The sequence below is a fragment of the Engraulis encrasicolus genome, chromosome 13 (genome assembly GCF_034702125.1).
Source record: "Engraulis encrasicolus isolate BLACKSEA-1 chromosome 13, IST_EnEncr_1.0, whole genome shotgun sequence".
Classification (NCBI taxonomy): domain Eukaryota; kingdom Metazoa; phylum Chordata; class Actinopteri; order Clupeiformes; family Engraulidae; genus Engraulis; species Engraulis encrasicolus.
Window position 1 is genome coordinate 13,702,233 of NC_085869.1, and position 14,674 is coordinate 13,716,906.

Below are 14,674 nucleotides of genomic sequence, written 5' to 3' on the forward strand. Positions count from 1 at the left end.
GTGCGATGTGTTCATATTCATGTTCATTTGCATTGTGTCTGTCTATCAGTCTCACCTGGCAGTGTAATGTGTGTGAATGATAGGCCTATGACCTTTAAGCTTACATGACACTGGACTTTTTATGCAGGGGCGAAAGTAGTTTTCGTTTCTTACCGGTGCTACCCACCACAAACAACCAGTAAACATATGCACTACAGATCCATATCACTGTGTGAATATCTTCATAGGAGGACACTTGTCTCAAATGGTGTATGTTTGTAAGCCTAAGCAGACCTCACTTCTCCTGAAATGTGGGTTATTGGGTAGTATATTAAATTCATTCTCTTACCGGTACTGCATACCAGCAGTAAATTTTATACCGGTGCTACGCACCTGTTCGCACCCACTTTCACTTCTGCTTTTATGACTTGCTTACCAGGGGTAGTCACTGGAAATTGTGGGGTATGGGTCCTTTGCAATCTTTCAATCATTTCGCCTAAAACAGTGATTCGTCTGTGGGCAAACATTAGTGAGCCTTGTTTCAAGCGGGCCCAAAGTTGGAAGGATTAGGCTGCAGCTGCCTAAATCAGCTAGAATCCTCTGTGTGCACTGCAATTGGATTCTAGAATTCTCTGTGTGCTCTAATGTGATTCAAGACTCCTCTCTGTGCATTGGAACGTGATTCTAAAATCTTCAGTGTGCATTTAGAATGTGGTTCTAGACTCCTGGGTATTCACTGAAATGTGATTCTAGAAACCTCTCTGTGTGCATTAGATATGATCCTGGAAGTGGCATTAGAATGTTGTTGTAGAATACTCTCAGTGTGCATTACAATGTGATTGTAGAGTACTGATTCTAGAATCCTCTGTCTGCATGGGCGGTCAGTGCAATGCAATGTGGGCTACTTGTGTGCAATGAAATGTAATGTAGGCTACCTGTGAATGGGCTATGAAACAGTGCTATCTGTCTGGCGGAAGTCGATGGTCATTTGCATGTCAGTTTATCAGTGTGAGTGTACAGCAGGATATTGCTCTTGACGGGAGGTAGCCTATCTGATGACGCGCTCGCACAGCTATCAGATGTTACAGCCTCCCCAACAACACGCTTCACAGATTCAAATATAGAAAAAAAAAATCCTCCCTGTTAGGGCTGGGTAGGTACTCGATTTTGGTTAGGTTCTGACATCGACCGAAATGCTCCGATGCTACAGCATTAGGTGTCGCGAAGCATACTGTAGCCTAAATAGTTTTTTGGTGCTGTATTTCGATAGTCAATGAAAAATGAAAGCCTGTCAGCCAATAGTAATATTGTTTTCAAATGTCTCTGTGTAAATGGGTAGTCTGTCAACCAATAAGCCGAGACTTTCAACCAATAAGCAGAGAGTGTTGAGAGAGGGCGGGTGGCCCTGCACAGATAGAGTATATGACTAGAGGCCAAATTTCATGTCCCTGGTGTTATTATCTACACGGTGCAGTGCTAGACCAACTAGCCAGGCAAATGTATTTTCTGCCACGTGGTGTGCACTAGTATTCCATAACAAGTTTTGTCGCAAAACATGGCTTCAGTCGTGCTTTATTTAGAATTTACAGTACATCAATAGCCTACTTTTTCTCCTTTCATTCACAAAATGGCAAATAAAAAATGACAGAAGCCGTATTTAACTTTCAAACTTGTTAGAGAATGCAAGTGAACACTTCTAACCACTTAGTGAGATGCTTACTTTAATAATAAATGTTTAGGGTGGTTTTAAGTACAGATTTGGAGATGCCCATACGCAGACGTTCAAGTGGAATTGCGGAGTCGGGACTTTTTGACCCCCCAAAGATTAGGAAAGATTAGAAACACCTGAATAATAATGAAAGTGTTGATTGTTGTCTTCTATCTGCCTGTGCTATGCACACACTTCAGTCAATAGAGCATTCTACTGTTTTGACCCCCCAATGTTGAGCTGGAGTTGGCACCTTTGGGTGTAGTGTAGTGACCATGCTCTCTTGTCCCAGGAGGTATCCCTGTGTAGGTGGACACTGCAGGTGTCTAAGGAGTGTGTGTGTGTGTGTGTGTGTGTGTGTGTGTGTGTGTGTGTGTGTGTGTGTGTGTGTGTGTGTGTGTGTGTGTGTGTGTGTGTGTGTGTGTGTGTGTGTGTCAGGTGGCAGCCCTGTGCAGGTAAAGCCTGAGGTGTCTGCGCATGTTGGTGATGATGTGACTCTACCCTGTCGCTACTCCTCCACCTCTGGAGAACCCCCTTCCATCACCCAGGTAACAGGCTCCTCCCTCCAATCATACAGGTAACAGGCACCTCCCCCTCTGGAGAACCCTCCCCTTCCATCACGCAGGTCTATCACTGTCACTCACCAATGTTAAATGCTCAGTATTATTTATTACTTCATCACTTTACTGTTATTCACTTGTCCTGTCTTGCACTTTGATGTTAGTCTGTAAATGTCAGTCCTGTGTATGTCTATGTCCTTGCATGGTATAGAGAGAGAAACGTAATTTCATTTTCCTTGTATGACCTGTGCATATGTAGTTCTGGCTTGTTCCACCACGTATACATCTGGAACAAACTGACTATGTTTTAAATGTTTTTTTGACTCTAATTCATTTCCCTGTTTTTCCTTTCATTTACATTTGTTAACTTTGTGAAGCACATTGAGTTGCACCTGTGTATGAAATGCGCTATATAAATAAACTTGCCTTGCCTTGCCTTGACTACTGAAGACCAGCATGCCTGGATATGTTGTGCTGATTCTGAAATGGTTGGATGAAATTTGTGGAAGCAAGTGGTTTTCATTTTTGGTAACACTCTCATTTTAACCTAAGAGTGTACCATCACACCGGTGTGACGGGAATGTTCGAGCAGTGAAAGTTCTATAGAATTCTGTGTCAATTTGGAATTTTAGAATCTTGTATTGTTATAGAACGCATTCTTTTTATAGAATGTTCAAAAACCCACACTCTTAAAGGTTTTAAGGGCTCACATACGTATAGGCCTACAGTTTACCTAACTAATTAGGCACTTATTCTTTTTACTTCTACTTTTGCCACGTCTGGTCTGACACAGGTGCAGTGGTACGCCGTGAATGAAACCCAGAAAGAGAACATCATCATTGTGTTCAGCAGCAGTTTCGGGATGAACGTGGCAAACTCTTCCCTGAGCGGCAGACTAGAGTTCAGCAACAAGCAACTTGCGCAGGTAGGCAAAGCCTCCATCCGTATCTCAACATCACCTGTAGCCTACGGGCCTAGTGGTTGGACAAGCTTTTACTCCATCTCACCTGGTAAAACGTCACCTACAGGACCAAAAGGACGGCTCCATCCACATCTCTAAGGTGCAGCAGGCCGACCAAGCCCAGTACATCTGTGAGTTCATCACCTTTCCAGCCGGCAGCTTCAGAGCTATCACCAACCTCACAATCACAGATGAGACCGATGGTAAGGTAGCACACACACTCTCTCTCTCTCTAGTCATGACACTAGGCTCATTCGACTTTCAAAATGATTACATGCGCAGAACTTGAGAAGCTGTTTCCACGTGGCCTGCTATTTTTTGTTTTTAAACAGATGGGTTTTGTCCTTCCGTTTACACGTAAACAGAGATTTAAAACATGCATATCAAAAATCCTGCTTTAAAAATGTCCCATTTAGGTGGCTAAAACACACTTTTTACAATGGAGTTTTTCTTTTTATCCACATGTTGCGTTTACACCTCAACAGGAGAAAAAATTATCCACAGTAGCAGACTTCGTGGAAACAGCAGCACAGTAATGCATTCCAGTAGTATAACTTTATTGTCCCCATGGGGTAATTGTGTTTGCAGTACAAACTCTGGCACCAGACATGAGACAGTCACAATTTTTCAGTGTCAAGTGTATGAGCCTTGGAAATGTGTCAGCCTAATTAGTTACACCCAGTGAGTGGATATTTTGAGAGTTCACCAAAGAGCATACAATCACTTGGCGTGATTACGAAGGCTCATACACTTTGAAGGACACACACTAGACTTAGAGAAATAGTAACCCAATATCTCTCTCTCTCTCTCTCTCTCTCTCTCTCTCTCTCTCTCTCTCTCTCTGTCCTCTTCAGAGTCTTCAGAGTCTTCAGGTCATCTCTCTCCAGGCCACACGGCTGCGGTTGCCATGGGGATCATCCTGGCTGTCCTTCTATTGGTCACCGTGCTGTTGTTCTTCATCAGAGCCAGGAGGTGACACACACACACGCACACACACACGCACACACACACAGACACACGCACACGCACACGCACACACACACACACGCACGCACGCACGCACGCACGCACGCACGCACACACACACCCAAAGGTCATACCAAGTTTGTGGCTAGAAAGTGAGAGACAGAGAGAGAAAAGAGCGAATGAGATGTAGGACAGAGAGAAGCGAGAGAGTGCAGGACTAGCAAAGTCACATGAAAAATGAAAATAAAGTCATTTTTAAAATAGTAAAAATATTTTTTTTGTCTTCTCTTAGAATCAGGGTCTGTGGGAAGCACATTCAAAGCCACATGCAGTGTTGCTGCTGCTATGGGGAACAAAACTACCCGGCACACCTGCAAACACACACACCCTGCAAAGATTCAAATACAAAACCAAACGCGTGTGCGTGTGTGTGTGTGAGAGAGAGTGAGAGAGTGTGTGATATTAAACCATGACATTAATTGGTGTGACTCTACCAGTTGGAATACTTTAATTTTTCCTGTAGTGCTGATGTTTGAATGTCACTCACTCACAAGAGAGAGAGAGAGAGAGAGAGGAGGTGTAAAGGGGTATGCTTGAAAAAGAAGGAAATGGTTAAAAAAATGTGAAAGCATGACTGTTGCTAGGGCCAGACTGGGGTTTGGACAGAGGAACTCATTTTGCTTGCGTGAGGGGTCGTGGTATGATGAACTCGTTTCATCTGCATGAGGTTTTGTGGCAGGGCTGGGCTGGCCATCTGGCACACCGGTCATTTCCCGGTGGGCCCTGCATACTCGTGGGCCCCTATTTTCAGATTTTTTGTTTTTGTTTTTACGTTTCTGAAAAAAGGGGCCCACAAGGGTGAAGGGCCCACCGGTGAGTCAGTTCTCTGCCACTATGAGGGGCCCCTTAAAGCCAAAAGTGTCAGGGCCCTATTTCTCCCCCAGTCCAGCCCTGGTTTGAGGTGTTAGGAACTTCCAGAGAACTGACAATATATATGTGGGCTGTTGGGCCATCACTGTCATCACATGTATAGCATTGACAAACACACAGACGTTCTAACACAGTCATGCCACATACACAGTCATGATACACACAATGCCAAAACACCCACAAAATACACACACACACACACTCAACACATTCACACAGCCTTGATGAACACGCGACTTAAACACATAACAAGCACACTGAGCCATAACAGTGTATATCAGAATACAAATTACGGTTGTTTTGACAACAGACACAAAAATACACTCAGAGACAAAACATACATACAGACACACACACACACACACACACACACACACACACACACACACACACACACACACACACACACACACACACACACACACACACACACACACACACACACACACACACACACACACACACACGACAAACACACAGGCATGACAAATGCTCGCCATGACAAACACACACATCCTTGAAACTCAACACATATTACAGTATATCGCATCATCATCATACATGTTGCAATGTTATGCTGAAGTCCTGAAGGGCAGGGGGAAATCCTGGTTTGTGTTTGTGGATGACTTTGTAAAATTGGAAGTGGACGTTGAATGAAAACAAGCCAAACCTGATTAAATACTATTATAATAAGATTATCATTATGTTATTACACAGCAACACAAATCTGATCAAATGGTAGGACTATTACGATTATAATATTATTATTTTGTTATTGTAGTTAGCTCGATAGATTTGGAATAATTCTTATTTTCTCTTAACAGGAACAACACATTCCCCGGCACCGCCGCCAACGGTACGTTTAGAAGACTTTAGTTCCTCTTTCCATCTGCTCTTCTCCTTTCTTGCAAATCTATTTCTCCTCTTCTTCTTTTTGTCCTGTGGTTGCCCTTTCTTATATACTATTCCCCATTGCTGGGCTGTTATGTTTTATGATTTTTAAAAATTCATTGTTCTGCTTTTTATTTATTCATTCATTTTCTATTAACTTCACTGTATCACATATATTTCATTGGGAATTATACAGTATACATGTGATTGGTAAAGTTTGACATTAATTTTGTGATGTAAACTAAAACGAACTACTCTACTCACCCCTAACACCCTGTGCACTTACTTATCCTGCTTGCCCACTCAACAAGTCCTCCAAAATGTCTTATTACTACATGTTGTCTGTTCTACATTACTTGCATATTTCTGTACTACTCTATGGTGACCCCACACTTGCTCATATGTCCCCTTTGTAAGTCGCATTTGGATTAAAAGCGCCTGCTAAATGTAATGTAATTTATCTATTTTTCATCCGTTCCACTTGCTATTCTTTTTTTTCTAATTGTTTCATTGTGAAAAGTTTCGCTTTGATAGAGTAAAGGGGGAAAAAATAATCCTCAGGGGTGTGAAACTCAAATTGACTGAGGGCCAAAATCAAAATCAGGACTGAAGTTGTGAGCCGTGCTGAATATTTATTTTTTTAAAAATGGACGAAAATTGTGCGTGCATGCCCTTAATACTCATAATTAAATTCCACACTCACTCTTTCAATCATATATGGTAGCTCAAATGTGCCTGCACATATTGTGTTGCATATGAGTGTGAGTGGTTTCATTGGCCTGGGCCCATACTCATATTCATGTGACACAGCAAATTTCACATTTAAGTCTTATTACGATACGCATTAACAGGGTGCCTACAGATATTCATAAGTTGAATTTACTACCTTTTTACTACCTCCATTTTTTTTTAAACTACCACTACGACATCTAGCTTAAACTGAGTAAAGAACTTAAATACCTTTCCAAAGCCTATTAATAACATGAATAAATAATGTTTTTTTAGTTTAACAAGGTAATCGTTGAGTGTATTAGTACAAGTTAATGCAGGGTATCTGTACAGGGGATCTGCTCCATAGTCAATTTCTGCGCCAGACATTTGTCATGACCTGTTAAAGAAGTTTCTGTATACATGGGTTCTGAATGTTTGTAAACACGATGTTATGAGGAGGGGCAAGACGCTGGCAGCCAACCACGTGCGCTATTTTTTTGACCAACAGCGGTTTGCAACAATCAGAGGTTGAGTTGTGCGCAGATAATTTCGCGCAGTCAGGTTATAAACAAAATTTGGAACCCATGTATGGTGTAGGAGTTTTCATTGCTGCAAGGAATCCGCACACACACACACACAGGCATCCTACCGGTGTGGAAGGTAGGAAAACCACCATACCACTTTTGAGGTAAACCTAGCTTGTCCCTAGCCTGGCTCTCAAGCAGACCCTTCGTGCATTTCCGCTCAACTTCGTGAGCTTGGTAACAACCATCGCGTGAGAACCAGATTAGCTTGTCCCCACCACTTTCACAAATATAATGCAAAAATAACATACCTGGGCCATTAATCTTATTAATGTCCCCACCACTTTCCAAACCAAACCTACACCGGCACACACACACACACACAGACAGACAGACAGAATTATTAGGTGTGGATGGTAGGGGCATGCCCATACCACTTTTGAGGTAAACGTAGCTTGTCCTAGGTATTGGCACCCTGACCTCTCACCCCTACACATCTGATGTTGCTGGCAGAATAGAAGCAAATGAGAATGTGACAACTAACATCCTCAGTCAGGATTTCTTATTACTATTCCTTGTTTGTTTGTTTTTGTCTTTCAGGAAACCGCAACCGACTATGGACTGTCACACCCAAGCCGGTATGATTAATCTGACCTCTTGTTGAGCATGCGTGAGTGTGTTTGAAGGGCCGCTGACAGCTTTGGCTGGGCACATGACAAAGTCACCTGAAAGGGCCCTGTCGTGCCGAAAAGCGAGTCCCTGCCAGAACACGAGTGCCCTCATTGAAACCCATGCCATTTTATGAGAGAAAATTATACTAATTTTTGCAGAATGAATTACATCATTTATGAACTAAAATATGCTTATGAAACATTACTCGTCCTCCACTAAAATATGAGCTATTTGAATGAAACCGTAACATTTGTTATGACAATTCTTCGATTCCTTTATGTAGATGCTGTATTGATAGGCTTTCCATTTTAAATTGTGTCGGATTTGTCTGCAAAAATGGGTAAAAAATATCAGAAAAATTGGTCATTGGTTTCCATTGGTTTCAATGAGGGCACTCGTGTTCTGGCAGGGACTCGCTTTTCGGCACGACAGCCCCCCACCCAATACATGTAATGTGATCAGGACCCAATTATGCCCCCCCTCTCTGGGCCCGGTATAGCTGACCCCTTTGTCCCCCCCTTGTCGGCTTCCCTGTGTGTGTGTGTGAGTGAGTGAGAGAGAGGGCATTTTTATTGTTACTTTAAGTTGTTACTGATGTATTGAGTGATGCGTATTGTCAAGTATGATAGGTAACAGGCTTCACTCAGGTTTCTTGATAACTTTTAAGGGTGCTGGCCCAAATAAATACTTGGAATCAAAGAAAAGGGGGGCGCACCTTACATCAATTGTTTTCCTTATTTTTGTGCACAGACACATTTCTGCGTGTGCCTTCCTCAGTGTGTGATGTGATGTGTATTGTCCCAATTGAAGAAGAAATAAAGAATGAAAGAAAGGAAGGAATTAAGTAAATAAGTTAGTAAAACAACTCAGTATCTCCGTCTCCATCATCTGTTCCCTCTTTCTGCTTCTTTGTGAAGGATCTGACCTACGCAGACGTCCAGTTCAAAAGGCCACCAATCACGAACCCAGATTCCACGCTGAACTACATGACTGTCACGCCCAGCGGCCAATTGGGATCCTCTGCCCCGCCCTCCCGCAGAGGCTCAGGCAGTGATTGGCCAGAGAGCTCTGAGGTGGAAACGGTCTACTCAGCAGTGAGGGTTTAGACACGCGAGGGAGTGAGTGATAGCATCAGTGGATGTGGTCTGACGTTCCACAGGGGAGATCTAGAATCTCAGGGCCAATAACCACGGTAACATGTTGTATCCCTATGAGCTACCAGGTCATGACAACACATTAAAGCAGCGCCCCCTAGGGTTAGTTAGAGTTAAGACTTTGTTAACAGTCTATTGTGGTTCGAAGCAAACCCTTACCTATCCCTACACCTCCATCCATGTCTAGTGTCCTTGACCAAGGCCTAACCCCACACTGCTCTGGGGACAGTAACCAATACTCTGTACCTAATATCTGTACATTGCTTTTGATACAGGCATCAGCTAAGCGTAATGCAATGTAATGTTAATAGTAGCTCATCCCAATGAAGTAGCCCATCTGGACAGAACAAGAGCTGTTGCTGTTGCTGTGCTGGCAGACTCTACTTGTGATTTGCCGTCATGTGTCGTTACGTGGTTTAGTGGTTAAAAGGCAGTATGAGTTAGATCTTTGAGTGGCATGTGGCATGTGCCAGTGACATGCGGAAGTGGTGTCATTGACATGCTATTATAAAACACATTTTTCCACTAACAGGTTAGGTTTAGGAATGAGTTTTGGTTTAGGCACAGTTCGGCATGTTTATAGGTTGGTGTACACACATTTTTCACTGACAGGTTAGGTTTAGGAATGAGTTTGGTTTAGGCACAGTTCAACATCGACATGCGGAAGTGGCATCACTGGCATGCAACTATAAAACACATTTTTCCACTGACAGGTTAGGTTTAGGAATTAGTTTAGGTTTAGGCACAGTTCGGTTGGTTTACACACATTTTTTCACTGACAGGTTAGGTTTAGGAATAAGTTTAGGGTTAGGCACAGTTTGACATCGTAGTAGCCACTGTAACCATAGTAACCAACGTGACATGCCAACCGTGACGGCGCTTGACATGCCCGTTAACTGTTGTAATTACAGACCTAGAATACATAAATAATTAAAAATAATACTTTTTATTAATACATATTTTTACACTTATTGATAATAATTAGTATAAGTCTGTGGTTAATATAAAATCAATGGACATGTCACTGCGGCACTTCCGCATGTCACTGACACATGCCACATGCCACTCAAAGATCTAACCCCCTCTCTAAAAAGGTCTGTAGAGAAGAGGAGGCGGATCTTAACCCACTGCAACAGAAACAGGGTGTTGAAAGACTGCACAACGCAAAAAAACCCCCACATGGTCACGGTCACTTTAGACAAATGGTTTTGTTTGTTAAGTTGCCTAGTAACAACAAGTACTCACAACATCTGTTAGCATGTGGATGCCTGGCTTGTAGTTTTTATTATTTTTTTAATGAATAACTTGACTGTACTGTTTAATAAAAATGATGTATATACTGTATAAAGTATGTGTGTGTGTGTACCAATGAAAACGACGTAGGCATGAGTTGAGCTGTGTTTGGTTTATTGAACAGTAACGCAAGTAGATTTCAGCTCCAGTTAAATCATAATTACATATTGACATGGGGAAAGTAAAAGAGGCACCAGAGTAGAGAAGTGTACATGCTATTATGTACACCATAAGCCCTGAGCTGGCCACACACACACACACACACACACACACACACACACACACACACACACACACACACACACAATACCGCATCTGACCATTTCTTTTCATCGAAGCATTTAACTTGTCTTTTTTCATACCCCTAAGCTGGCAGGTGCGTCGGAGATGGCCCATGGATCACTCAGCAGACAATTCCGAAAAAACTCCTGCACACTGACCATTTCACTGTTTTTAATACACAGCGTTTCAGTCCGGGGGAGGGAGTTTTTTTTCCCCTCAAAATGTCATTGCAGCATTAAAATCTAGATTATTCCAAACCATGTGGCAAAAACCCCAATCACGCTAACGCCTAAACCACTAAATTGCAGCATCGGACAAGAGTGCGCGGTATCTTCCCTCTGAAACTCCCTGGTTCGCTATACCGTCTCCTCGATAATAAACTCGATGGTGTGCGGCACTTCCTGTCCCTCCACCACGGACATGTTTGGCAGAGCCGCGGCGGCTGCGGAGGCGGGCATGGTGATGGTGGGGTGCAGGATGACCATGGAGGAGGAGGAGGGGGAGCCGGGCAGCAGCATGCCTGAAGAGGAGGCCTGGTCAGCGGGGAGCAGGATGGCACTGCCGGACCCATCATGGTGGTCGTCTGTGGACGCCTGGTGCACCTGGAATAATAATAATAATAATGATAATAATTATAAAACTAGAAATACACTCAGAGAGTGCAGACCTCTGCCAAGGAAGCTGCTTGATAGAACATTTGACTTTGTTACGTAATATTTTTTCCCCAAGTCTTTCTGCCTTGTTTTTGTGGAGTTAGAAACTGGAATGTCAAATTTGCCTTATCCCCCAATGTTGAGTCTTTTTTTAAAAATCCTGGATGTGGGTCATGATCCGGATGACCACCAAAATTTAATCACTTCCTTGTGTCATTTCCAACAAATCCACAAAATTTCATCCAAATCCATGCAAGTTTTTGAGTTATCCTGCCAACAGACAAACAGACAGACAGACAGACAGACAGACAGACAGACAGACAGACAAACCAACGCAACTGAAAACATAACCTCCTTGGCGGAGGTAATAGTTATACAATTCTTCCCAGAAGTTATGTCGCCTATTCATGTTCTTGGAACAATAACCTGACTGTAAATTAATCAGTTGGCCTCAGAAGTCGCTCATATGAAAGCTACCACCCTCCCAAATGAAGGTTTATGTATAAAATCAAATTCACTTACATTGCTGTGTTACAGTAGCCTCCTTCAGCCCTAAACCAATCGTGTGTTCTGAGTCTGTGATGAACAGCTGTTACCTACCAATACGATCGTTTGCACGGCCTGGTCCCCCTCCCCTCTCCAAGCCAACTTGGGCCCTAAACCAATAAGATGCTCTAAAGCCTGTGATTGACAGCTGCTACTCACCAATAGGATGGTCTGTACGGCCTGGTCCCCCTCCCCTCTGCCGGCGTCCTTGGGCACGGGCGGCTCTCCGGCGTGGCAGTGCATGTGCTTGTCGAGGTTGGCGCGGGAGCGGAAGGCGACGGGGCAGCGGGGGCAGGCGTAGGGCTTCTCGCCGCTGTGGACGCGGGCATGTTCCGTCAGCCGCGACGCCACGCTGAACGTCTTGCCGCACACCCAGCAGGCGAATGGACGCAGACCGCTGTGGATACGCTCATGGTCCTGGAGGTGGGGAAGCTGCCGGAAACGCTTACCACATGTAGGACACTAGGAGGGGGGGAGGTGGGAGAGACAGGGAGAGAGAGCGAGAGAGGGGGGGGGGAGAGAGAGAGACAGGGAGTGAGAGCGAGAGAGAGAGGGGAGACAGGGAGTGAGAGCGAGAGAGAGAGGGGAGACAGGGAGAGAGAGCGAGAGAGAGAGAGAGAGAGAGAGAGAGAGAGAGAGAGAGAGAGAGAGAGAGAGAGAGACACACACACACATACACACACATTAGAATGGATGATGAGGGCCGCTGTGGGGAGGTGGGGAAGCTGGCAAAGATGCATAGGCCTACCTAGTATAGGAGACACACACACAACACTAAGACACACACATACACACACACACACACACACACACACACACACACACACACACACACACACACACACACACAATCCTGCATGGTCTTGGAGATGGAGCAGCTGATGGTAATGCTAACCACATGTAGGACACCAGAGCTGACACACACACACACGCACGCACGCACGCACCCCTTAACTCACCTCGAAGGGCCTCTCGTCAGTGTGTATGCGCAAGTGCACGGCGAAGGTGGACGCGTAGGCAAACTCCTTGGCGCAGTGTTGGCATCGGTAGCGCGAGGGCGCTCGCTGTTTCCCCGGCAACCCCTGGCAGTGCTGCAACAGGTGCTCTCCCAGGGCCGCGCTGTTGGCGAACTTCCTCTTGCACGGCTGCAGCGGGCAGCGGAGAGGCGTCTGGCCCGTATGGGAGAGACGATGCAGGTCCAGACCGTCCTGTAGAGATGCACACACGCACACACACGCGCGTGCGTACGCACACACACACACACACACACACACGCGCGCGCGTATACGCACACACACACACACGCGCGCGAATACACACACACACACACACGCGCGCGAATACACACACACACGCGCGCGCGAATACACACACACGCGCGCGAATACACACACACGCGCGCGAATACACACACACGCGCGCGTACACACACACACGCGCGCGCGTACACACACACACACGCGCGCGTACACACACACGCGCGCGCGCGCGTACACACACACACACGCGCGTGCACACACACACACGCGCGTACACACACACACACGCGCGTACACACACACACACACGCGCGTACACACACACACACGCGCGTACACACACACACACACACACACACACACACACACACACACACACACACACACACACACACACACACACACACACACACACACACACACACACACACACACACACACACACACACACACACACACACACACACACACACACACACACACACACACAAGCACACAGAGTAAACATCATTATTCATCTGTCTTATGGTGCTGGTGGCGAACTGCCGTTTACACGTATTGTAAAGGCCGTCCTGTAGAGATGCACACATACACACACACACCTTCCCCTTTACCCGTGTTAGGCAGCGGTGTCAGTGCATGCATGCGCATACACACACGCACACACACACACAGGGTGTAAATCACAGCCTCCAGCCTCCATACAATACGTCGGTATCGATTTCTTAAAGCAGGGATTCGATTATTTTGATTCTCAAGAATTCCCCACGATTACAATACGATTTGATTTTTCCCAATTGCTTTTGCTCTTCTATTGTGTTATCGATCAAGGGCATTGGACAGGGGCCAGTGATTCGATTATTTCCGATACTTCAGAATGCCCCGTGATACGATGCGGTTCGATTTGATTTGATGTGATTAAATCGCCGGCCGATACATCAATGCATCGACACATTTCAATTATTATTTACACCTCTAACACACACACACACACACACACACACACACACACACACACACACACACACACACACACACACACACACACACACACACACACACACACACACACACACACACACACACACACACACACACACACACACACACACACACACACACACACACACACACACCCTCCTCCCTGTCCCCTTTCCCTGTGTTAGACAGGTGTGTGTCCTTTCCCTGTGTTAGACAGATGTGTTTCCTTTCCCTGTGTTAGACAGGTGTGTGTCCTTTCCTTGTGTTAGACAGGTGTGTCCTTTCCTTGTGTTAGACAGGTGTGTCCTTTCCTTGTGTTAGACAGGTGTGTGTCCTTTTACTTGTGTTAGACAGGTGTGTGTCCTTTACCTGTGTTAGACAGGTGTGTGTCCTTTACCTGTGTTAGGCAGCGGTGTCCGCACATCTCACACTCCAGCTGGCCGCCGGCTTTGCCCCGCCCCTGGCCCCTCCCCCTACCGCGTCCCTCTCCTGCGGCGTTGGCCACCTCGTTGATGTACTCGGGGTTGCTGGGGCAACGCTGCAGGTGGATCTGGAGCACGGCCTGGTTGATGAACTGCAGCATGCAGTGGGGACACGAGCGCGG

The 14,674-nt window shown here is 45.3% G+C and overlaps 1 protein-coding gene across 2 annotated transcripts in view; it reads right to left on the reverse strand.

The window, feature by feature from the left end:
- Positions 1–10,446: 10,446 nt before the first annotated feature.
- The window catches only part of znf574 (zinc finger protein 574), a 23,937-nt gene continuing 19,709 nt past the window's right edge, over positions 10,447–14,674 (reverse strand). For both annotated transcript variants that reach the window (XM_063213106.1, XM_063213105.1), the window contains exons 11-14: positions 14,468–14,674; positions 12,790–13,038; positions 11,990–12,292; positions 10,447–11,233 (exon numbers count right to left, since the gene is read on the reverse strand). The exon at positions 14,468–14,674 is cut by the window's right edge and continues 2 nt beyond it. In XM_063213106.1, coding sequence (XP_063069176.1) covers positions 10,988–11,233; positions 11,990–12,292; positions 12,790–13,038; positions 14,468–14,674 — 1,005 coding nt within the window. In that variant the 3' untranslated portion in view covers positions 10,447–10,987. The remainder of the gene's footprint in view (positions 11,234–11,989; positions 12,293–12,789; positions 13,039–14,467) is intronic.